We start from the raw sequence: 25918 nt of genomic DNA on the forward strand, positions 1-25918 counted from the left end.
ACAGAGCCTGCAGAAGCAAGAGAGCCTTGTGTTAATCGTGCAATGTCACAGCTAAGGACAAGGAGACTCTCTGTTTACCCATTTACTATGCATCAGCCTCCGCCTGATTACCATTAGACTTTGTCTTGACACGGGACATTAATCAGGCTATTCCCAGGCTGTAAAAATCCCATCCCCTGAACCATGTATCAAATCCTTTACAGGCAATGTCAATATAACATGAAGCCGATAACCGATGGCTGGAAGCTTTTTCTAAAAATCTCCAGGGTTCCATCAATGACAACTGAAAAGCTGCTGCAGGCTTTAAAAAAAAAAAAAAAAAGACTAAAGACGAGTCTAGGTTTTATCCAGTGCAATTTGATAATGTGGAAGTAAATGCATGGTTAATGAAGAATGAATTACTTTCCAGCACAGGGTCCCTAAGAGAACACAGTGGGACCCACTTACGTGATCATACAGTTGGCGAAGGAGCAATGTAAACAAAATTCTCTTGGCTGCCACCTAAATTCATTATGTATTTATGAAGAAGTAACACATTCTGCAGCACTGTGCCACCGGGAGATGGCATCTAATGAAAACAGAACTGCCAAACATGCACGTAGGGAATGTATATGGAAAGCACTGGGCCTGCATTTAGGCAATAGCTCCTCTGAAGAAATGGCCTTCTTGCTGCAAGGTACACTAACTTGTGTCTGTGAAATGTGTGAAAAGTGTTTCAACTGTCCTACAAATAACATATGGAACAGAAACCTTTTACGTAACTCTCCGTTATAGGGTTCATTTGAATAGTTTCTCCATCTAGTGGTCAAAACAGAAATTTTGCAAATCAGAGATCGAACCTAAATCACTTTTTTCAATGCATATGGAGGTTCTTTTGCAAATTGATGATAGTCTAATTCTGAAGGGAAACTCTTATTATATCAGAAATTGTGGAACTGCAATAGTCATAATGAAGTATTCCAAAAAAGACATATAATAAGAAAAGAAAGCAAATAAGAAACATTCTCAACACAAATTACAAACAAAGCTACTTAAAATTCTGCTATTTTGTTAAATCAGTTCCTGGATGAAGAACAATACTACAGCCAGTACATCTTTCATAGAGGTATCTCACATAGACTGCCATCCAGCTTTCTTAGACTCCTCAGAGTTAGTTGCACAGAGGGATATTCCTAAAGATTCTGAAAATTAGCCATTAAAAGTTGCCTTTTTAGAGGCCAAAAATACATTTAAAGATGAGACCAGATATAATGTGGGAATACATGTCTGGGATAAAGACCATTTGTTAGCAGGGTCAGTGTTTGCATAAGAGATTTCCCATCAACCCCAAACATATGAAGACAAAAAGACACGATATAATCTGTTTAGGAGAACAGTATGTAGCAGAGACAATGTGACAATATAGCGCCATCTGCTGTCACTCTCGAATAACTTCTCCAATGACTCCAGAAGTTTTATATAAGGTATTAGATGTACCTGAGATCTAAATCTGCTCCGGCTAGCAACTGCGAGAAGACATTGAAGTTACTTTCCCCTTCTGGCTGTTGGGCTACCCGGATTCTTTCCAAGAGCATGGTCTGTAAAATTACAAAAGACTTTATGATCAGCAACAAACTCAATACACATTACAACCCAAGACAACAGTATATATGACTATAACTCATGTAGTTAGGTACACAGCAAGGGGTGACAAGCCACATGTGGTTCCTAACCCACTGGTTAGGAATCACTGTTTAAGTAGTTAGAGTAATGGATTTTTTGGAAAACAGTACAGGCCACATTGCTGATGGTGCCAGGTAGTCTGAGGAGGTGGGATAAGTTTATATGATTAATATTGTACATAGAATTGATGTTCTGGAGCTTCTTAACCTTAGACTTCCTAAGCTAAATAGAGCCATACCTGTAAGTGTCCTGCAGTGACGCGACCAGCAGAGTTAAAGTCCAGAGACATAACCATGGAGAACCGAGTAGAGTTATTACATTCACTAGTGGATACTCCACCAAAGGATTTCAGAATGGTGAACATTGCATGAATCTTCTCCACTGAAAAACATACGGGTGTTAGTTTATTGGATGCTCAGTATATCAGATCAGTGATAAAACTAATCATTTACAATTGCTATTATTGACCACTAAGCAGTGCTGTACTATAGATTATACAGTGGGCACGTGATAACTTGATATTACCCCTTTACGTAGTATTAATAGACCAGCGGCAGTGCTGTGGAATACAGTTAGCTCCCATCTGTCACAATAACAGTAAATAGCATTAGCAATTTCTATTACCGTGGTTGTCTAACTACAATTACCACTTACAAATGATGGACAATGTGGGTGATGGTGACAACTATACCATGGAAAAGTGTAGTATTATGTGACATTTATTCATACAATACTTGGACGACTTAGATCTATTAGAGTAGACATCCTGAGCCAGAGAGGGTGATCTCTTGTTGAGGATGCCACTCTGGCCAATAGAATGGATCCTGAGCAAAATGCTACCCTCCATATTCCCTAATAGAACAAACCCCTTAATGCTCAGGGCAGTGGTTAGCACTAAAGATGAGCGAACAGTGAAATATTTGAGATTCGAGATTCATTTCGAGTAGAACCTCAATATTCGACTACTTGATCGAATATCGAATCCCAGGGAAAACCACTATTCGACTAAAGGAGAGTCACCAAGTCCACGAATAGCAGGAGGAGAGTGTTTAGGAAGAGCGCTGTGCAGTTAAAGTGCACGGACCCCATTATAGTCTATGGGGTCCATGCCCTTTAACTGCACAGCGCTTGCAGTTGCGCTGATAAAAAGTAAGCTCCCTCGTAACCGCAAGCTGCCAGCTCTCCGGACTAGCAAAGACGAGCCTGCAGCAAATCAACGCTGGTTCTGCCGCAGACTCGTCCTTGCTAGTCGGGATTGCTGGCAGCTTGCTGTTACGAGGGAGCTTACTTTTTCTCATAGGAATGAATTGACCAGCATTGATTGGCCAGTGTACAGCATTCGGCCAATCAACGCTGGTTCTGCCGGAGGCTCATCTGTGAGGAGAGGGAGTCTAAATTCAGACCACAATGGAGACTACTGTGGTCCGATCTTAGACTCTGCCTCCTCACAGACGAGCCTCCGACAGAACCAGCGTTGAGGGGGCGGAGCCTGACCGTCATCGTGTATGGAGTGCTAGGCCTGCAGCTCCTCCGTACCGAGAGCCAGAAACGGATCACTTACCTCTCCAGCAGCTACAAGAATGGGCAAATCCGGCAGGGATAGGAGCAGTGATACCCCAGGTACCCCAATAACGAAGCATACCTCCGGGGAAGTTCACAAATTCTTCCGGAGAAAGAACGCACAGTCTCCACAACTGGCGCGCAAGATGGCGCCTGGTGATGCGGATGTGCGTGAGGGGGGAGATGACTCAGATGGAGAGAGCACCGCCAGCTTAGATAAGCAGGACTTCTCCGCTAATCTGATCACCAAGACCTATCTAAAAAAGGTTTTGACACAAGAGATGGCCCCTGTTTTGGCCGAAATAGCCGACATGAGGGCGGATCTCAACAACATGCATAAGAGGACTGAATCCTTGGAAGAAGGATGCAGCGCCATTACCACGCATGCTGCAGCTTCCACACAGCACCTCACGCTTCATCACAGACACCTTAACAGGGCTTATGATATGATTGAGGACCTTGAAAACCGCAATAGAAGACGCAATGTGCGTATAAAAGGACTCCCGGAGTCATATGCTCCAGAATCCCTGAGGGAAGTTGTTATGGCGATGTTCACCTCTCTACTAGGCCAAGACAGGGCCGCCATTATTCAAATAGAACGCGTTCACAGAGCGGTCAGACCAAAGCCCAAAGATGATGAACCCCCACGAGATATAATTTGTGGTTTGCTAACTTCGGTCGACACATCCGCAATTTTACAGGCAGCAAGAGAGAAAAGGCCTCTGCGTTATGAACATCACGACTTCCAATTATATCAAGATGTGGCCCCGTCCACATTAGCAAAACGACGACTGTTACGCCCGCTTTTGGAGGCCCTCAAAGACAAAGGCCTGCCGTATGCATGGCTGTTCCCCTTCGGCCTATCCATACTTAAGCAAGGCCGCCGTATCATTATCCGCTCTCCTGAGGACCTGGCCTCGGCGTGGCCCCTACTAGATATCCAGCCTATACCAATCTCCTCGTGGATGGCAATACCCGAAGACATATCGGCTTTACCACCTTTGCCGCAGCCGGATTTCTTTCAACAGCCTGAGACCTCCAGGTCCCCGAAATCGAGGAAACTTGCAAACAAACGCAAAGACCAGGACTCCATGTAACTATTCTGCTGATGGATTCACTACAGATCCTCGTCTTGCATAACAACAACCTGTAAGTCCAAACCCACATATATCAGCGACAGCATGATCCTGTACCCAAGCCCTTTTCATGGTTCATTACCTGACTCGGACCCTGTTTTCCCCCCCACCCATCCCACCCCACCAACCTTTCCCCTAACTAGGCTTTCTCCAACGGACAAGCTATCTTATTCTGTGGACTTATGCTCCTGTGGACCCAGGTACCCTTCACAATCTCCCCAGTGATTTTGAGCCCGTCTCACTTAGTTTAAGGTTATCTGATAGTGAATTAGAGTTTTGTTCCCTTCCTATGCTCATTCATAGTTGCATAGCCTTTTTCACATACTTTCTGAATTTTGCCTGTTATAACCTGTCTGGACTTATGAGACAATGTCTTCTGTGCGATAAAACGCAACAAGGTCTGTCCTGCGATATTGCCTGACGTTTTGGCTAATAAGTACTTAATTTTATGTATCAAGCACTCCTGTGTTTCAGACCTGTTCAAGTTTATGTTTGATTCTTTTAGTGTATCCTAGGGGGACGCTTCTCCCCGGATCCCCGGGTCCCCCGGACATAGGTTCGTTGGGCCCCGCGGGTTCGGGGGCTGCTGTTCTCCGGACCCTCCTAGAGAGGGGGAATTTTATTTTATTTTTTAGAATTGCACTCATATAATGTGCTATGTTTTCTTGAGGTTCTGTCTCATCTGCTTCACCCTCCTCACTTTTTCAGGTATTTAGCGGAATAGAACATTGTTATTTTCTTTACGTATCTTGTGTCTCTCTTACAATACTTAGCAGTAGAATGTCTTGTTTCTAATGTTTCAGTTTGAACTGCCTAACAATATGTAAACATACCGAGATAATACGTTTGTACTCCGCTTCCCAACAAATAACATGCATGTGCCTATAGCACCAGTTCTCCCTATATGTTACCCCCATACACTATCTCACATACCCCTGTACCCTCATTCCAAAATTAGACATTGTACCACCCATACTTGTCTATTTGCCGTCTTATGTCTCACGCACATGCTGCTCACCCACTCTACCACACTCCTTTCACACTCACACCAAACTCACGACTTGCTCTCTTGCCTTTCTATTCCTGCAACACTACCCCAGTCGCACCATCTGGCTCTCTCTCACCACACACTCGGAAACATCCTCTCTCTTCCCTGCTTAGTCGTACAGACCACTGATACCCATTCAAAGGCCCAATTCTCGTTTACCTGCCTTCCTCATATCCAGATCTATAAGTGACATAGTTTCTGACCCCCACGATCAGAACTTCCTCTGTATCCCTAATTCTTACACTGTCTAATTCAGACAGCGTACTCAAAATTGGTTGTTGACTTGCAGGCTCATCAACAACCCATTCCCCTTGTTTTTCTTCTTTTCTTGTAAACGTTGAGGTTTGATTTACAGTCTTACTTATTTCCCCCTCTATTCCTCCTCTCCCCTCTCCCTCCTAACTTACCTCGTGCCATCCACATCTTTTCCCCTTCCCCCCTCCCTCACCCACTTTATCCCTCTCTACTCTCACATCTACCCCTCCAACACTCCCATCTCCCCTCCAAGGTTCTAACATAGCACCCACATTCCTATACCCGGGGACACATAGACTCATTTCAACATGTCCTCCTTAGTTGTCACCTCATTCAATACTCATGGCCTGAACTCCCCAAACAAGCGATCACAAATTTTCACAGTACTACGAAAACTGAAATCACAAATAGTCTTTCTTCAGGAAACCCACTTCAAAAGAGGGCACATCCCACGTCTTCCCACTTCTGCTTATTCCAATAGCTTTCACTCCACGAACCCTATAAAACCCACGGCCGGCGTATCCATTCTGATACACCATTCCGTACCGTTCGAATGCATGCAAACATATGAAGATTCGGAGGGTAGACTCCTTATCCTGAAGGGTACGATAGCTTCCCACAAATACACCCTGGCTAATGTCTACGCACCAAACCAGGGACAGATCCCTTGGCTACTAAATATGTTACACACACTGGAACTATTTGCGGAAGGTCAAATAATACTGGCTGGTGACCTGAATGTAGCTCTAAATCCGACGTTAGATACGTCCTCTGGCACTTCTTCAATTTCTCAAAAAGCTTTGGGCAGGCTGATGCAATTCTTACATGACATGAGACTAGTGGATCTCTGGCGATCCCTTCACCCCTCCACAAAAGACTTCTCCTTCTTCTCAAACCCCCAGCAATCATATCAAAGACTTGATTACATATTTCTTTCCTCCTCTCTTCTCCCCTTCGCACCAAAGGCCCGTATAGAAAATATAACGGTCTCAGACCATGCCCCAGTCTGGGCGTCTCTCACTATGGCCCAGCTGCCCAGAAAAGACTGGTGCTGAAAACTCAATGAAGCGCTACTAGATAATCCTGAAACTGTCACAAAAATTAGAGAACACATTCGCTCTTATTTTAGCTTGAATTCCAATGCAGACACCTGTACCACTATTACATGGGAGGCCCACAAATCAGTTATCAGAGGGATATTCATCTCCCTAGCATCCAAAATTAAAAAAGATACCCAAGCAGCCCTTGACAAAACCCTCGCAGACATAGCAGCTATTGAGAGAATTCGAAAGTCTAGTCAACAAAGGCCATTTAGGGACAACCTCCTACAGCTACGAGAACAACTAAAAGACATGATTAACTCGCGCACAGCTAAACAATACTTGCATTACCAGCATAAACTATACGCACACGGTGACAAGAGTGGTAAGCTCATGACCTCAATGCTTCGAAAGAGGAAAGCTAAATGCTTCATAAACTCGGTCAAAGACAAACATGGAGTCTTACATACTTCAACTCCCAATATAACAGAAAGCTTCTTATCTTTCTACACTGATCTATATAATCTTGATGCAAGTAACGAACCCGCTAACGCGAACCCAAATCCTGACAGAAGTGAGGAATTTCTCTCTTCTCTCAAGCTACCCTCTCTCACAGCTGAGGATACCTCCACCTTGACAGACCCTATCTCTTTAACAGAGCTTAGAGACACACTGCAAAGTTTCCCAACGGGCAAGAGTCCAGGTCCCGATGGCTTCCCACTCCAGTATTATAAAATCTTCCAGAATGAACTCCTACCACATCTCTCCCTGTCCCTGAATTCTCTTCTCTCAGGTGCCAAACTCCCAAGACAAGCGCAAGAAGCGCACATCACTCTATTACACAAAGAAGGGAAAGATGCCACTTTATGTGGGAGTTATCGTCCCATATCGTTGCTCAACCAGGATGTCAAGATCTGGGCCAAAATACTATCTCTCCGTATCAAACACCTTATCCCTAAACTTCTGAACCAAGAACAGTCCGGATTTGTTGTGGGTAGGGAAGGTAAGGACAACTCCCATCGCCTTCTGCATGCCATCACATTTGCCAGAAAATCTGATTCTAAACTAGCTCTCCTAGGTCTGGATGCCGAGAAGGCATTCGACCGCGTCAATTGGAAATATATGGAAGCGGTTCTACGCAAATTTAATTTCCCAGCCCAATTTATCTCAGCTATTTACACGTTATATGAACAACCACATGCCCGCATTAAAATAAACGATACCTTGACCACCTATTTCAACATCAAAAACGGAACGAGACAGGGATGCCCACTCTCCCCTTCATTGTTCATTCTCTCCCTCGAACCCCTCCTACAGGCTGTACGGGATCACCCAGATATTCATGGCTTAAAGATTGGCAACCACACACTCCACTCAGCGGCCTTCGCCGACGACGTGCTATTCCTAGTTTCCAATCCGGAAAAAGGATTCCCGGTTATCCTCGAATTGCTACATACATACGGGAAAATCTCAGGATATAAGATAAATATAGAAAAGTCAGAAGTGCTCAACATAACCATACCCAAAAACCTAGCTCAGGACATAAAGTCATCACGCCCGTTCTCCTGGGCCACTAAGTCTATAAAATATCTTGGAATTCGCATACCCTCTGATCCCGCTCTCTTATACCAAGAGAATTTTCAACCTCTTCTGTCGGACATACGCTCTAAACTAGCCTCCTATAACTCGTTACCCTTCTCTTGGTTTGGTAGACGCAACCTCTTACAAACTTATGCCTTCCCCACTATACTCTACCGCCTACACATGATCCCTATGCGCCTCCCTCCTGCCTTCTTTAAAACACTCAAAAGCATCTTTTCAAACTTTCTCTGGAAAAGCAGGCACCCCCGCCTACCCATTAAACTCTTAATGAAAAGGAAGCTGGAGGGGGGCATTGGACTACCGGATGTCATGGATTATTATAAGGCGGTCCAACTTAAAAGATGGATTGAATTATCCACCCCTAACCCCTCCACCCTCTTTGATATCTCACTGGCCACTTTCGGCCCAGCCTCCCTGGCAGATCTGTGGCTATATGGAAAGCAAGGTCATAGATCCAGGCAAATAGATCAGCTGTTATTGGGGGCTTGTGAGACATGGAGAGACCTGGGTGACCCCCTAGCTCCAAACAACTCCCCCATGATGCCACTGGGACTCCTGCCTTTCTGGTCGGATACTACCAAACCAACATATGACACACTATGGTCTCAATTGAGTAAACATACCTTCTTAGATGTCATGAATATCTCATATGAAATTGACACTGAGAAACTGTTACAACTGTTAGACTCGACCCACCCTACTTTTCTTCACAAACAACACGTGTTGCACAGCTTCAGGCGCTGGTCGGACTCCCACAGACTTCACACGAATCTTACAGCATTTGAACGTGCTACCTTAGCACACAACAAACTATTGAGAAAGACCTCCTATGTCCTAGCTAAATTTGCACATCCTCCTAAAACATATAAACCTGCATATCTCGCATCCTGGGAGATTGATCTCAAACTATCTCTCACGGAAGAACAAGTCAAACAGATTCTCTCCCACTCACATGGATTCTCACCCTGTGTGAGGATGCAAGAAGCACATTACAAACTCCTTGCTAGGTGGTATCGCACCCCTCAATGGCTTCACGATAAGGGTCTGTTGGATTCCGACTTGTGCTGGAGATGTAAACTACACACAGGTTCGCTACTACACATATGGTGGTCATGTCCAGAAATACAAAAATACTGGACAGACGTACAAGAAACTATCAGGAGCCTATCCTCACCGTCTTTCTCTCTCACTCCATCTATGGTGCTATTATCCCTCGCCTCTCCAGAGTACAAACCCTCTAAATCAAATCTGATTTCTCATCTAGTCCTGGCGGCCAACTCGATTCTACCTCAAAAATGGTTAAATCCAGACCCTCCTACCAGAGCCGAATGGATCAATAAAGTCCACCAAATTGCTCGCTTTGAGGAGCTCTCGAGTTGGCAGTCTAGGCGACATGATCGTTTTCTAAAAATCTGGTCGCCTTGGAGAGCTCTTAATTTTTAGACTTCTTTTATGTACTCCCCTGTGAACAGCAACCATATACCGGTGTCCCGAGCCGCCTTCTACTCCTAGTACATAGCCTTTTTTCTTAGAGATGACTAGATACCATGTGATTGCTTGTTTCACCCTTGAATGTATTTTGAACTGAAATTGGGTCATGTCCCCCCTCTCCCTTTCCTCCTCCAGACTTCCCCTCTTCCTGCTCCCCCCCTACTCTCATCATACACTCTACTCCCCATTCCCTATCTCCCTTTCATCCGTCTCCCTCTATTTCCCTCTACTTTACCTTTCCTTCTCCTCATAAATTCACTGAAAATAAGAATAGAAAATTACACCTGACTGTATTCAATCCTTTTGAATTTGCTCCACATAGATATGATTTCAAATGTTATTCGCATCCCTATTGTCCATGGAGATATGTTATATCGAATACACTAACCTTTGATGCTTATATTTTACGTACCTCTCACATCTTTGTATCCTCATGTATTACCAAAAAATGTTTAATAAAAATATTATTAAAAAAAATAATAATAATAATTTAATAAATGCAACAAAAAAAAAAAAAAAAGAACCAGCGTTGATTGGCCGAATGCTGTACACTGTATAGCATTCGGCCAATCAACGCTGGTTCTGAATTGAATATTTACTGCGAATAGCTAGTAGTATTCGATCAAGTACAAGTATTTCGAATACCGTAGTATTCGATCGAATACCTACTCGATCAAATACTACTCGCTCATCTCTAGTTAGCACTGCAGCCTTGCAGCGCTAGAGTCCTGGGTTCGAATCCTACCAAGGACAACGTCTGCAAGGAGTTTGTATGTTCTCCCCACATTTGCGTGGGTTTCCTCCGCATACTCTGTTTCCTCCCACACTCCAAAGACATACTGATAGGGAATGTAGATTCTGAGCCCTATATGGGACAGCGACTGACAATGTCTGTAAAGTGCTGCGGAATATGATGGCGCTATACAAGTAAGCATAATAAATAAATGTAATTCCCACATATATTAGTTTAGGCTCATTAATAGTCAACATATATGACAAAAGACATAATATATTAATGCAGTAAAGAAGTCTAGTATGTCAGTGTTGCTGGTGGCCCTACCTGTTACTCTGTTGTCCACAGTCCCAGCAGCGTCCACAAGGTATTCCAATGCGGTCTGGCAGCAAGTTGTTTTGCCTGCATTGCTTCTGCCCAAGGGCACAATGGTTTGATCCTGGCGCTGAGTTAGCATGTTCCAATAGGCTTTCTGGGCCACTGAGCAGATGTGAGGTGGCATGCTGTCCTTCTTCCCTTTGAATACCTAGAAAGAGCTGCCGAATTTAGTAAACCTGTAATAGACTATGAACTAAGCCAATATTCAGTTCCCCCTGCAGAATGGCCATCTATTACCTGGTAAAGAGATCTGAAGTTTACCTTGGGGCAGTAACCAACTGATAGATAGTATGGGAAGAATAGGGGAACCGGTTTCATCTGATAGATAGTATGAAGAGGATAATCTATTGTAAACTTTTCAACTGTTGGATTATTCTTCTATCAGTTGAAAAATGTACAACTAGTTATATTATTATTTTCATCCTATCTATTATCAACTGAAAAGTCTACAACCAGTTGGATTATTCTTTCCATATTGTATGCAAATTATCAACTGAAAAGTATACATTCTTCAGATGAAAGACAGTATAAAACAGAATCTAACTGGTTGCAAACTTTTGATCCTGGGAAATTCATGTTTACCTGCGTTGAAAAATTGTAATATATTTATAATCTAGTCTGAAACCAATACTAGGACAGCAATATTGCCAGTGTTGAAATGTATGAGCTGCTTACAGCAAATATAAATGAATTTGCATCATTCTTTATAGCAATGAGTTGTGCACACAATTTTAAACACATAGATGTACAGCACCACCTAGTGTACTCAGGGAAAACTGCAACTGGAGCTTTAGTTTTCTCAGTTACTAAGTAGGCCTTCATGAAAATGGCACAACCATGCGCATGAATTAAAATGGCAATGCTGTGATACTGTACAGTCTTCATTTGCTGTTGTACTGTGCTCTGTTGGGTGCATTATGTACAGAAGTATTCCTCCATATATATGACATCCAATAGACCAGGGCATGCTACAGTCAAAATTGTATCTATGAATCTTAAAGCACGTGGAAGTACATTAAAAACCCGATACACTAAAATGAAGGCTGTTTTACTACTCGGTATAGAACGATTAGGTCATATGCATGAAGTCTAAAATTGCAAGCTATAAGGCTGTAGAAACCTTTGCAATGATTTTTTTTATTGATAATTTACTTCCTAAATCCAAAATTAACTGCTTGTTAAATCATTTTTATTAAATAAATCCCTACAATTTCACCACTTTAAAGCGCATTAGTTCTGGTTCTATCAGCTTTCTCTGTTTTCTCCTCCCTTCGCTCAATGTTGGACTGGCCCACCAGAGTACAACCAAATTTGAAGGGTACTATGGTCCGTTTCCTAAGAGTTGACGAAGCCAGGAAGTGGCGAAACGCGCGTCGGGCGCTCCATAGTCTGAGTAGGCTCATTATATTGTGGACTATATTCTGTACCGGGTCTCTTTACACTTTACTTCAGGGTTGTGTTGTTCACTGTTGTTACATGTACTGTGTTCCACTTTATTATTGGTATGCTTTTGGCACTTTAGTTTATTCAGCTATTTATAGGTTGTTTACACAGTTCTTTATATATGACCCAGTCCAGTTATACCACTACTATATTATAGCATACTAGCCACCCTACTATGGTATACATTTTGTATTGGTCCTTCCCATATTTAATATATTGTGGTTAATTGTGTATTATTGTTCTTATTTATTTCAATAAATACTTGTATTTTATTTATAAGTAATCCTGTCTTTTTGACGTTGTGTTTTGTAAAGTGCATATTTGACAACAGATGATAACAATAAAGTAATGAGGGGGTAATAATTTATCTGGGCCTCATGTCATACTTCTACCTAACATAAAATGGCTGGTAAAAAGAGAGAGCACAGATATCATATATGTGTTTTATGGCCTTGCCATTGTTCAGATCACACAACTAATGAAACATGTCCAACCTTTGTAGAAAAGTTTGTGACGGGTCCACTTGGTTTAAGTACTATCAGGTTTGGTCCAGCGTAGGTGTGAATCAGCTGGGACTGGTAGCGCTGCCATAGAGTGTGGATTACACTGGACTCATTCAGACTGATAAGAGTGGTCAGGTCTTCTGCATAGTCAAATTTGGAAGGATTTGTCTAAGGGAAGAAAATAAAATATGTTAACATCTTAATGAATACAAAAGATAAAAAATGTCACAAGACGAATTTCTAAAGATCACAACTAGGATGTATCCATCAATATTACACTCTAATAACAAGAATATAATACAGCCAACCTTAAAGGTACATTTACAGAGAATATCTTAATTCCATAGGTCAGATGGCTTCTCTATTTTTTGTATGGTTACCACTATAAAGAGTGGATTCAACTTGACAAGTACTAATACTAGAACAATAAGGACAGGACTCTATGAAGAACAGTGTATATGCCCACAGCATAGAAGAACTTTATGATCATTCTATGGAATCAGGCAATGAAGATCAGAGGGATCCTGACATTAAAGGAGACACAACTTTAATTATGAGTTGTGTCCACAGATAAATCTTTCTTGCACAACGGCGTGACTACTCAAATGGCTGTGCAGGAAACTGATGCTGACGTCATTCACCTGCATTGGACCATGCTTATAGTTCCCTACATTGTGGTTGGTCACAACATTGTTATGCAGGAAACACAATGAAGGGGATTCAAGAACACTTTACTGCAGCACAAGAGCAACATATTCTTAGGATTATGGGAATAGCATATGGGTATTAAATGGATGACATGGTGTTCCAGCAGGAAAAGGACCTGAAGCATTCATCGAGATTAGCGAAAAATGGTTCTATGACAATGAATTACAGGTGCTGGATTGAACCCTCTCCAACCAACCCGAGACCTCAACCAATCGAACACTATTGGGTAGAGTTGAAGAAGAAGCTCTATTTATACCCAAGTGAGTTGACCAATATGCACCAACTTTGGTAATGTGTAGAACAGACCTGGGATCAGATTTCAGTCAAGACATGCTTGAATCTGATCAAGATCATGCCCAGAAGGATTCAGGCAGTGTTGAAAACCAAAGGTTTTAAAATAATAGAAATTAAAATTTAGATTTTTAGGAGCAAAACAGTAACAATGCAGTTACAGGACAAGAATCTGCCTAACTAATCATATAGTTGCAAGTCAAATTTATATATGAGATAGCCAAGATGATTGTCTATTAAATGATGTTAGTGTCATGGCTGAGGCTGTAGTGGATCGAGAGATATGGAGCCTGAAAGTCAAAAGTTCAAAACATTGTTACCCTTTTGCTCATCAGTATATGCATGCCGCTTAACAAATTAGGGGATCTTATGCCTGACCATGTGCCAGAAAGCATATCTATGCTTTGGTATAGAAATATAATTTACACTAGAGGTACAGAAATACGTCTATCTACTAAGCTGTCCTCTCTGTTTGAAAAATGCCTAATGTGGCATAAAATCACAATATGTCTAAATATTTGTCTGTGCTAAAATCTGATTTGATTTTTGGTGCATGAGAATTGTTTAATACATCGTGCCTCTCTAGTTGCATTCAATGCACAAGAAAAATGCCACACTACTAGTGTTAAAGGGAGTCTATCAGCAGAAAAAATTGTATCAGACTAATGACAGTAGCTTGTAGGGATGCTTGTCAAAAATATCTTTCTTATACTGCATTGCAACTTTATTTTGTTGAAAAACTGTATTCTCTGCTGTGGCATCACTGTCTGCTCTAGATATTGGCCCCTGTTACCCAGCTGCTCCCCTTATTGCTTGAGTGACATCTCCTACTTTGTCTGCAGTTAGGGAGGTTATCTGGAGCAGAGAGAAAGCCCTATCAGGAGAAGAAATACTAAAGCCCTTCTCAGCTAATGTGGATAAAAATAAAATCCTGATTTTCATAAAAATGGAGCTGCAATGTAGAATAAGAAAGACATCTTTGGAAAGAGTAAAAGCAGCCTTAAAAGGTACTGTCATTAGTTTGACAGCAATTTTCTTGCTGACAGGCTCCCTTTAAAGGCTTACAGAATTTTCCAGGTGCCCCTACTTGTGTCATGCTATTACAGTGCCCATTCTGAGTCAATCAGATGTCTCTCCACTCCTCTTTATCCACTCTCAAAGACTGAAGTCTCACGGACACAGTGATAGAGGGAGACAATGCACCTGCATGACCATTCATTTTCTTATTGGAGTATTATAACACGGGCAAAGAGGGGGCGGATTATGGCGCAAAATACACGTCATAATCCGCCCCCTCACAATGTTGGTCTATGGAGACTGCTAGCGACCTTTTTTCCGTGAGTGGCATGTTGCCGCTCACAGAAAAAAGAAGCGAGCTGCCCTTTCTTCGGGCGGATTCCGTGGCTCAATGAGCCTCGCGGCAGCACCCTCTGGACTAGGCCCATTCATTTTGGCCTACTCCGGAGCGGGAAGCCACGACTGACGCGGAAAGTGTATTTTGGTCCCTATTTTGATGCGGTTTCTCTTGTCAAAATCAGGGCCAAAATACATTATTCCGTCCCCGTGTGAACTAGGCCTAAACATCTCTAAGGAGCCTTTAGGCACACATAGGGGGCTGCAGGGAAGTAAGAATTTACACATTCCAGTATCAAAATATATATTACAAAATTATGTATTTTTATATGTGTTACTGGTTTATGCATAATACATTATAATAATGTGTCTACTTTAATACTCCTACACTTTGTAACAACAAGGTAGGAAATAAATGATGAATTTTATCTTTTTCTCTTGCAGTTTTGAAGTGTCCAAGAGAAAAAAGCAATAAGACATCCATAAATAATATATATTCAATCTAGCAAGTTAAATAATCAGAAACGCTTTTCATTTTGATTTGTTAAAAATTGAAGAGTGTAAATGTGAAACCAGTCTATACAGGTCTGAAGAAAGTACAGCTCTGTGGTTATCTGTAGACAGTGCTGGAGCTCCTGCTGCTACTATATACCCTGACACAAAGACTCAGTAATGATTAATAGCAAAGTTAAAGGAAGTGACCCAGGGCTGCCACCACCCCCAATACCTGGTTGATCCTGCCGCAATGGGAGGCATAGGCTGACTTCCATTATACACTACAATACAAGTGTATAAAGTACTGAATTATATTGAACCAGTGATCAGAGCATTGCTGGTTCTGGTCCCCTAGTGGGACAACAGTAAAATGTAAAAAAAAAAAAAAAAAATTAATAAAAAAGTGTAAAAAAAAAATAGTGTGTTAAAAAAAACTAATAAACAAACAAAGGCCCAAAACTTCCCCTTTCCTATATAAAATGAATTATAATATAAAAAAACTAAAAATGAATAAAAACAACAATACATATTCGCTGTGTACGTAACAACCCGTACAATAAAACTGAAACATTATTTAACCTACACGCTGAACATCCTAAAAAAAAGAAAAAAAAAAACTGAAAAAGAAAAACTGGAAGTAATGATGATTCGCCATCTCGCCTCACAACATATACTATAGAAAGTGAAGAAAAAGTCACATGTTCCCCACAACAATACATTGATACAATAAAAGGCACAGCTTGCCCCACAAAAAATAAGTCCTCAACCAACTCAGACAACCGAAAGATAAAAATGTTGCACCTCTCAGAAAAAGACGAAGAAAAAAATCACTGATTTATGTCCCCAAATGGGATTTTTTTCTGCAAAATTAGTAACACATTTAAATTAAGTATTGTTGTAATTGTACCGACCCACAGAATATGTTATTTATGCTGCACACTGCACAAAAAAAAGTAATGCCAGAATTGTTTGTTTGTTTTTTTTTAATCCACCAAGCAAGGTAAAGGGGTTTTCCCATTTCTCTGTTTCAGAAGTTTGCCTGATGTCTCTTCTTCTCACTTCCCCTCCCCCCTCTTGCTGAATGGGACACTAAAGTATCACAATACTTATACAGATCAGATAATATGCAGATGCCTGTATAGAACAGGCTCAGTGTTATCTGTGTGTTTACATAAAGAGATAACAGACTCTGCTTTATCAGCAAACTGCAATTAGCTGAACTGATTATAGAAAAGTGAGTGATGTCACTTGTCCTATCTCACAGATCCATGATTATGGTAACACTGTGTAAATAATGGGAAGAATAAAATAGCAGGCAAACAAAGGAGAATTTCTAAAGCAATATATTTAGAAGAATTTACATAAGCTACCAGTATAGATAGGATCCTTGACATGGGATAACCCTTTTAATAAACTTTAGCCAATAAGTTATAGGTACCCCAAAATGGTGTTATTACAAAATGCATTTCATACCACAAAAAAAGAAACCCTCATTTGGCTACATCACCAGAAAAATAAAAAAAATACATAGCTTGCAGAATGTGAAGACAAAAACCTTAAAAATTGGCAAATCATTAGTAAAAAACTGGCTGCATCAGGAAGAGAATGTATAAGTTGTTCAAGGATATATCAAGGTACTCCCCAAATTTAGAGGTTACAAGGGAAAAGATGCCAGAAATGTCCCCAGAGTGACTCCCAATCATAGGAACTTAATAGGGAATTTGTTGTTCCCAATGCACTCTGCATAGCTTACGTATTCACTTTTCACCATCCTCTTTTCATCATTCTTTGAGGGGTGCAGTTTTCAAAATGGGGCTATATAGCGCTCCTTCACATCTGTGCCCTGCTGTGTGACCAAACTAAAGTATATTCCCACATGTACAACACTAGTGTAGCCAGGATAACATAATTAATGTTATATGTCAGTATAAACTGCTATTTGGTCACACTGTCAGGCACAGAAGGGAAGGATCGCTATTTGGTGTTTGGCAGACATACCGTATTTAGATGATTTGGTTTTTGGAATGTCATGGCATTTTTGCAGAGCCCCTGAAATGCAAGTTAAGAGGAACCTTAATATGCTGTATGACCTGATTTCGAAACTACACCCCTGAAGGAATTTATTCAGGAGTAGAGAGAGCATTTTTAATCCCCAGGTGTTGCTATAATATATCTTCCAGAAATGAATAACAACCATACGGTGAAAGGAGAAATTGGTAATTTTTCCAGGACTACATCATTTCAGTGTGTAATATGTTGTGCCCAGCTTGTATCAGAGATGAATGCTTCAAAAGCTTTTGTACCTAGGATACTCGAATAACAGCTTTTGAGTTTTTGTTTATGCTGACACAAACTGGATGCAACATATTGGACACTAAAATGGCATATCTGTGAAAAAATTGCAATTTTCACTTTTTATTATCAGCTGTGTATTCATTTCTGGAAATTAAATTAATGCAATACTCAAGGGTTAAAAATGCCTGCTATGCCGACTGATAAATCCCACGAGGGGTGCAGTTTCCAAAGTGGGTTCACATTCCTGCAGAGTCCACTTTACTGGCAATTTAGTGGTTCAGCAAAAGTGGCATGACGTCCAAAAACCAAACTGTGCCTAAAAAACAAAATAGTCCTCCTTCCCTTCTATCCCTGGTTGTGCCCATACAGCAATTTATACCTATGTACAACATTGTTAAATATGTTTTCATGGGTACAACCGTGTCATACATGTGGGCATAAATTAAAAAAATTAATTAAAGGACAATTAAAAGATGATACCAATATGAAGCAGAGATATGGTAGATAATTAAAATCACTTATGTAAGTTATAGTGCCTGGACTATTGTGTCCTGGATTAATGTAACATAGCATGGAACCCAAACATGGTTGTCCATATCAGATCTTATATAAATAATGCATTATATTTCTTGGGTACCATTATTTAATACAAATGATACTATTTTACCTACGATTAGAGCACGGTATTTACAAATAGGCCTAGGTTGATATTAGTCTTGCCCCTCACTTAGTCTGCAATAATTTTATAAGCATATCTGTATTTGTGTCAAACAAAAGTTTATAACAATGACTTGGAAACAGAAAAGAAGAGAAATGTGCAGAATTAAACTTTAGGAAACCTACCCTATGGATGTTTTCTTCATCCACATCTATAGTCTTCTCTTCAGCATCAATACGTATCCTGACTTTCCCATCCGCCAACTCTGGTGTCCCCACATCTGGCTTAAGTTCTGTTGCTGTAGTCACACAGGGCAAAAGCAAATAAAAGTATGGTTAAATTAGTTACATTTCTTAATGGTTAATGGTTGGTTATAGCTACTTGACAAATGAACTTTTTCCTGAAACTGAAGAAGGGAAGATGGGTCTGGAGGAACCTAGCTGTTAATGCCAAGAAAAACTTTGTCACAGCTTTTTGAAGCGGCTAATAGCTGGGTGATGGCCAACTGAGATTCTTTCCAAGCTCCAAGGAACCAGAGGGGCTATAACTTACAAGGTTTTTTCGTTTGTTTTTTTTTCTCATTTTTATTTTACAAACTGTTTTGCTTGACTATGTCACCATTGTTTGTTTTTATATAAGCACTGAACCTTTTGGTATTAAAGCATTCAACTTAATGTTGGTCTGGATATGCTCTATGGATCCATTGCCTTTTAAAGTGTTTTGCCATCTAACCATTAGAGAGAAGTGTGCATCCCAAAATCATTTTGTGGGGTCAACATGTATCTGGGGTGCATGGATGTGCTGTGGGTGATTTATTTAATAACATTTTTAATTTTCAGACCAAGTAAATGGTCAGGGCAACATTGAATGAGTGGAGTGAATTAACACCTCACAGTCACACAATGACAGTCAAAAAACATCAAAAAGTTATCAAAACATCAAAAATTTGCAACTTTTGTTATGTCAAACCTGTAGTATTATATAGAGTATATATAGAGTAAGTGCATGCCTTTAATTGGATTAGCTGTATTAGCTGTTTCATAAATGTTGCAGTTGTTTCTTTCTATTTCTGCATCTATGGACTCTCTGTATAAGCAATCTAGACTATTAATAGCAGCAGCATAACAATTGCAGTCGCAGGGGGAGTGACTACAACCAGCTCCGGAGGGGTATGGGGCCCGCAGCAAGCAGGAGATGTCTGCGGCCCCTAACGACCATGATGAAAGGGGAAAAGCCTGGTTACCCAACTGCTATACATATTGTTAAGGGAAAGCAACTCAACATATTGCCAGGACTCATTCCAATAGATGCTACACCGGGCAAAGTGGTTAAAAATAAGTAGACTCACATCTCCTGGGCTTCTGACCATCCCCAGAATCCCCATGTGACTGCTTGTGCCCAATCACAGGCACCAGGAGTGACACCTGGGTCACGTGACCTCAGTCACAGAACGGAAGAGGACTGAAGAAGACACTGAAGAATGCCGTGCAAAGCGAGATTGCCCAGCAGAGGTGAGGCAAGGTGAGTATAAGTGTCTGTTATTTTTATTACTTCTCCTGAAGCTCTAAGTTATACCAGTCAACCACTATGTTATCTAGTTTAGTGTACTCATGTTTTCTATGTACAGCGCCACGGTAGTAATGGTGCGCTATAAATAAATAATAATAGTCTGGTTTAAAAAAATAAATATATTTCAACAGGTTAATAAAATACTGAGTAGACCTAGTACCTAGGACACCAAAAACATACCCAGTGTGAAGCCATCTTTGTGAACAAACCAGACTTGCTCTGTCTCATACCACACATCTTCTGTTACCTAGAGTGAAAGCTCTAATGAGTTAATCTAGTAGATGAAGATCCAAAACACTGAAAGTTAGAGACCCAATAATTCTGCTACAGACATGTATTATTAACAGGCTGGGATACCATTGCATTACTCAGTTGGACTCTTATTTTATCACTTTTCCAGAGAAATTAAGGAAGAAATAAAGAACATTATCATCTTTATCATGATCATAACATTTCTAAGAGTAGTAAAAATCAGAAAATGAGCACCTTGTTCTCCCACATTCATTTTGTATTAGCGTAGGCAGAAAATTTGAAGTTATGTTTTAAATATGACTTCAAAGTTTGTCACATTGACAGAAGGCGTTCTGTTAAATGTGTAACTAATGTTAGAAGAAATCAAGGAACACATTTTCAAATCTATGTAAACTGTATGATACATTAATACATATCAGAAGATATAAAAACTGTAAATAGGTAGAGAGCTACAAAGTATTTTCTGGTTATTTTCTTCCTAACATGAAATTAATCTGGTATTTTTAATGTTATTTTTTCATTTTATAACCTAATTTATCAAGATAATTTACCCAGTATATAATATGATTATAGTCTCTGCTTCTAGGTTCAATAAATATAGCTACAAAAAAAATTTAGAACTTACCCAAAAAAAACTAAATGTACTACTTATCAACTTATTCACTAATAGTAGTTTTCCAGTATGTCTGTAAACAAGTTATCAATCTGTAATTTATCAATAAGTTGTCCAGAAAAAAAAAACTAAAACAAAATATTGGGCATCCCTATTGACATCATCCCTTCAGAATGCATTCATTGTGGTCAGCCTAAATGCAATGGGGGTCGCTGATGAAATCTCAGTGATCAGCTGATATGAAAGGAAGCTACGGGCAACTGAAGATTCTCCCTGCAGAGAAAGGCTGGGTTTCCATGCTGTGGAAAAAACTTGTGTGGCCATTGGACACCATAAGAAGTTTCAGCCATATACAGTAGCAATGCTGTGAAATCTCAGCTGAAATTTAGTGTTTAAGGTGCCCAGTCAATGGGCCCTTCACAACAGGAGAAGTGAAGCAACCTCTTCTATTCTATCTATATACTTAGTCTGATCCTCTTAAAGAGCCACAAATAAATGTTATTGTCTGTATAAGGAAAAGTTATACAATTTTTCAATATAGTATTAATGCCAATTTCTTATGGTTTACTAGATGTCTACTTGTACTCATTCTTTGTTTACCTCTAGTGGATAAAAATCAGTCCATGGTCATGTGATATACAGTCCATGGTCATGTGATGGACACACAGGTGCACAGCTCGTTATACTCACAACACAGGGTCAGGGTCAGCTGTGCATCTATGTGTCCATCAAATGACCACGGACTGTATATGACATGTCCATAGACTGTGTATCACATGACCATAGACTGTATATCACATGACCGTGGACTGTACATCACATGACTATGGACTGTACATCACATGACCATGGACTGTACATCACATGACCATGGACTGTACATCACATGACCATAGACTGATTTTTATCTACTGTATGTAATCAAATTAATGACAGCAAGCAGAGATCTAGAAAATCATGAAGATTGGACACAGAAAGTATACTGGAAAATTGTCTAACTTTTCATTATCCAAATAATAACATGAAACTGGACAAACAATTACGTTAACAATTCTCCCTATATAAATGTGACAAACATGTCATTCCCATTCATGCACGCATTACCTTTTCTGGAGCAGTATGCTGTTCTTCAGTACTTGCTCCTGGCACATCATTATCGTGGTTTTCTGTCTGTGTTTTATCTTCTTCAGGGTTGTCATTATTTACTGCAGCATGTTCGTGGGCAGACTGTTTATGGTCAGTTTGTGTACCTGTGCTGTCTATGACTGTACTATGCACTGGTGTGCTCTCTTCGGCCTCTGGCATGGCTGTATCCTCTTCCACTGGCACTGGTGACTTGCTCTCATTCAGTTCATTGACTTTATTGACTGTGGACTCACTCCTGTTAATATTTTTGGGTACTTGTGTGCTCTGTCTCTTTGTAGGGCTCTTCACAGGCTTCAGATGTATGGCTCTTTTGTTAGCTTTTTCGGGGGGTTCCTCTTTTTCTCGATGTTTGTCTCCATTAATTCCATTCATGAAGACGTTATTGGTACCGGCCATTTCTTCTCCTACTGTGAGAATGTTTTCATCCTTATATACAAACTGTTGTACAAGTGAATCGTTCAGTTTTCCTGGAGACTGAACAAATAATTTAACAAAATTAAGGTGAAATGATATAATAAAGGTAACCTAGACTACTCATCCATTAAACAGTGTTTTTTAGTCGACAGTTGACTAAATGAAATAATTAAGGTTTTTTTATTTTATCTGATGTCACTGCTAACATTATAAAGGATGTATACACTGTATGGTCCTACATGGAAAATTGAGCTGCATTATTGAGTAAGAAGCTATAAGAAATATAGCCTGAAAACAAGTAACAGCATACAGTAAGCTCTGCAGTAAGTGGTGACTTCAAACAGCCAGTGTGTTACATATCTGTGCCTATATGGGGGTGGATTGAAAAGCAAATGACATTAAAGACCATTCATATTAAAGAAACAGCTCAATTTGACCCCTAAAGAGTACCATTCTGAATCAACGCATGTCAAAAACATATATTTAGAGCTTGTGCCCGGCAAATTGTAGGGAAAACTACCAGTCATTCCATAGGGACAGTCCTGGGGGACTTTGCTGACCAGCTAATGTTGCCTGTTCTGTGGCTAGATGTTCTTTCCGCCTATGTAATGAGCAGTAAAGCTGTTTGTGAAGGTTATGATATGATCTCTTTTGATCTTTTGTAACAGATCCTAATGAATTATAAGGCATCGGTCATAAGTCCAGATAATTGTCATATTCACATATAATATAATTAGATATTCCGATCTGCTGATAATACATCCAAGATCCTGAGACTTTAAAACATTTAGGAGCATATGATATATGCAATAGTTGATGAATAGATATTTGTGACTTAATCTCGGGGACATCAATCAGAGTATCTCAGAGGACAGATAGTATCTGAATTTCCATAGCTAATGCCAGCTAATGTCTCAGAACTGGATCTTCACTTCATCGTTGTCTTTACGTCAGCGCTAGGATCTGATGATCCCAATATCATTATTGCATAAAAGGGAGTCAGTAAATTTGTTCTAAACTTAATCATAGAACATTGTAGAGGTGGTTCTACAGTCTCCATATATGCCTCTGTGATTTACCTTTGGAGGCCCATTTAATGTAATCACTATTTGTCATATGAAAGTAATTGGAAAGTGCTTTAGGGTGTCCATTTGCTTGGACAGACTTTGGTCTGGTTTTTTTTTTTTTTTTTTTTGAAGGCCTCTAAACTGTGCCAACATTACACCCAGTGAACGGAAAAAATGTGCACAGGATGCGTTTGAATGGTAGCCCATCTCAAAAGAGAATAGGTTCCCGACATTCCCAAGGCTACTGGACCAAAAGGTACCAAGCAACCTAAGGCTACAACTGCCTCCTGCCGGAGCAGGGAGGCTACTTGTTCTGCTTTCCTCAAGGGCTCTCACCCTAAGTGTACTCCCAGAGCCTGCAACTATGTCCACCTCCACAAAAGTAGAGGTTAACCAAAACTCAGGGAGGAGGGAACTTAATGGCCGCACCAACCTACCCCTAGACGTCACGAGGGACCCAAAATGTTTATCCGCACCCCTTTATCCTAAAACTAGATACAAACTCCTCCCTCCAGTACTTCATTGACAGCTATTCCCCAGGGTTACAGAATTGCTTCTGGCCTCTGCAGACTGCAGTACACCAGTACTGTGACTGCCAGGAGCGATGCCAAAACCAATGGGAACTCTGTTAATCAATAGTGGTATAATATTGGAACTTTAATCAAGTAGTGGAGGGCAGAGCTTCGTGAGATTAAGGGGAGGGAATCTAGTGTGGAGACCCATGCCCAAGCAAGCAAAGACAAAGCACATGTCCTTTATCGCATATGCCAAAACCTCATTTACAAGAGAATGGGGCTCCAAACTGAATAACAGAGATATATTCAGAAACTGTAAAATCACCTCTACAAGGTACTGGGATTAGGTTTATAATGAATTTACTGTAATGTAAGTGGCCAACTTCTTGTGGCCGGCAGGCATGCGCAGTCAGCTGCCCGAGGCCTACAAGTTTCAAGCCACCACCAGAAGAAGACGCAAAGAAGACCCGTTCCTGAAGAAGATGGAGGCGGTGCTGGAGAGTTCTCTCATAGCATTGGGGACGCCCCCAGTGCTGTTTGAGCTCTGGAGGAGCGTATACAGGCCGCAAAAGCTCCCGCGGCATCTACGTGCCACATTACGTGCCAAAAGACATCATGTGAACCCAGCCTTAATGAAAGGATCCCTTTAATACTACATGTGGCTGTTTCATCTTCACCATTGTTAGATTAATTATTATTATTATTATTATTATTATTATTATTATTGGAAAATGGCTAAATGGCTATTTATATTTTATATTTTTTTATCATTTCGTACAAAGTGAAAGCCTCACTATAAAAACTTGCCTTTGGTAAAGTTGTATAGTGAAGCTTGTGAGGATGACATGGGGGGCCTTTGGTAGGCCCTAGTCACCATGGCAATGTATTATCATCCCATGATCACTTTGCAGGAGTTCTGATGGAGCGGCGAACACAAAAAGACCCCTTTGATCCTATTAAGGGGTTAAACGTCCATGAACAATGTTTTCACTTTTCACAGCCATTATAGGAGAATTTCAGCAGTGTTTCACAGCTGACATCTTCTCCCCATGTTGCAGCTCAGCTACTGAGTCCATACCATCCTCATGATGGCATGAATGGGTTCCCTCTACTGAAGTGATAGTACGTCACGGGATCGGAAATAGTCTAAAAATAGCCTGCCTTTTCCCAGAAACAGTGTCATGAAGAACACGGACAGAATTTGCACTGTTTCTGGAGAAAAAAAAAAGTTTATTTACTATATCATGGTACATTGCACAAAGAAAATATAAGGCATAACTTTTCTTACCTTTAAATTTTCCACTGTGGGTTCTTGTTTCACCTATAAGCAATTATTAATATTAATGATTATAGATATACTTAATAAAATATAATAGTATCCATAATAAAGAAGATTATTGATACAAATATAGGAACATAATTTCAAAGTTCAAAGAAGAAACCTCGTTTGATCTGGGTCCTTCTACTGAATGTTACCTTTCTCTCTAGTTAGCTCTTTACCACCCTAGTGAGTAATACAGCAACATATATTCCGTAGTACAAAACTGCTTGTTTTTCTTTCAAAAACCGTAATATTAGTCTACAGTCCCTATATACGAATTTACAAATAAACATTGGACTTGAGATAAGAAAGGAAAACATTTAAAACATAGTATTCCATTTTGGGGGTGCAAGATTGTAGAAAAATACAT

General features: G+C 40.4%; 1 protein-coding gene across 1 annotated transcript in view; it reads right to left on the reverse strand.

Moving 5' to 3' along the window:
* Positions 1-25918, reverse strand: part of MYO18B (myosin XVIIIB) — a 456489-nt gene that overhangs the window by 409427 nt on the left and 21144 nt on the right. The window contains exons 4-11 of the mRNA XM_075276574.1: positions 25516-25548; positions 22190-22705; positions 20401-20467; positions 18837-18949; positions 12843-13019; positions 10855-11053; positions 1901-2043; positions 1477-1577 (exon numbers count right to left, since the gene is read on the reverse strand). Coding sequence (XP_075132675.1) covers positions 1477-1577; positions 1901-2043; positions 10855-11053; positions 12843-13019; positions 18837-18949; positions 20401-20467; positions 22190-22705; positions 25516-25548 — 1349 coding nt within the window. The remainder of the gene's footprint in view (positions 1-1476; positions 1578-1900; positions 2044-10854; positions 11054-12842; positions 13020-18836; positions 18950-20400; positions 20468-22189; positions 22706-25515; positions 25549-25918) is intronic.

Source organism: Leptodactylus fuscus, chromosome 1 (assembly GCF_031893055.1).
Source record: "Leptodactylus fuscus isolate aLepFus1 chromosome 1, aLepFus1.hap2, whole genome shotgun sequence".
NCBI lineage: Eukaryota > Metazoa > Chordata > Amphibia > Anura > Leptodactylidae > Leptodactylus > Leptodactylus fuscus.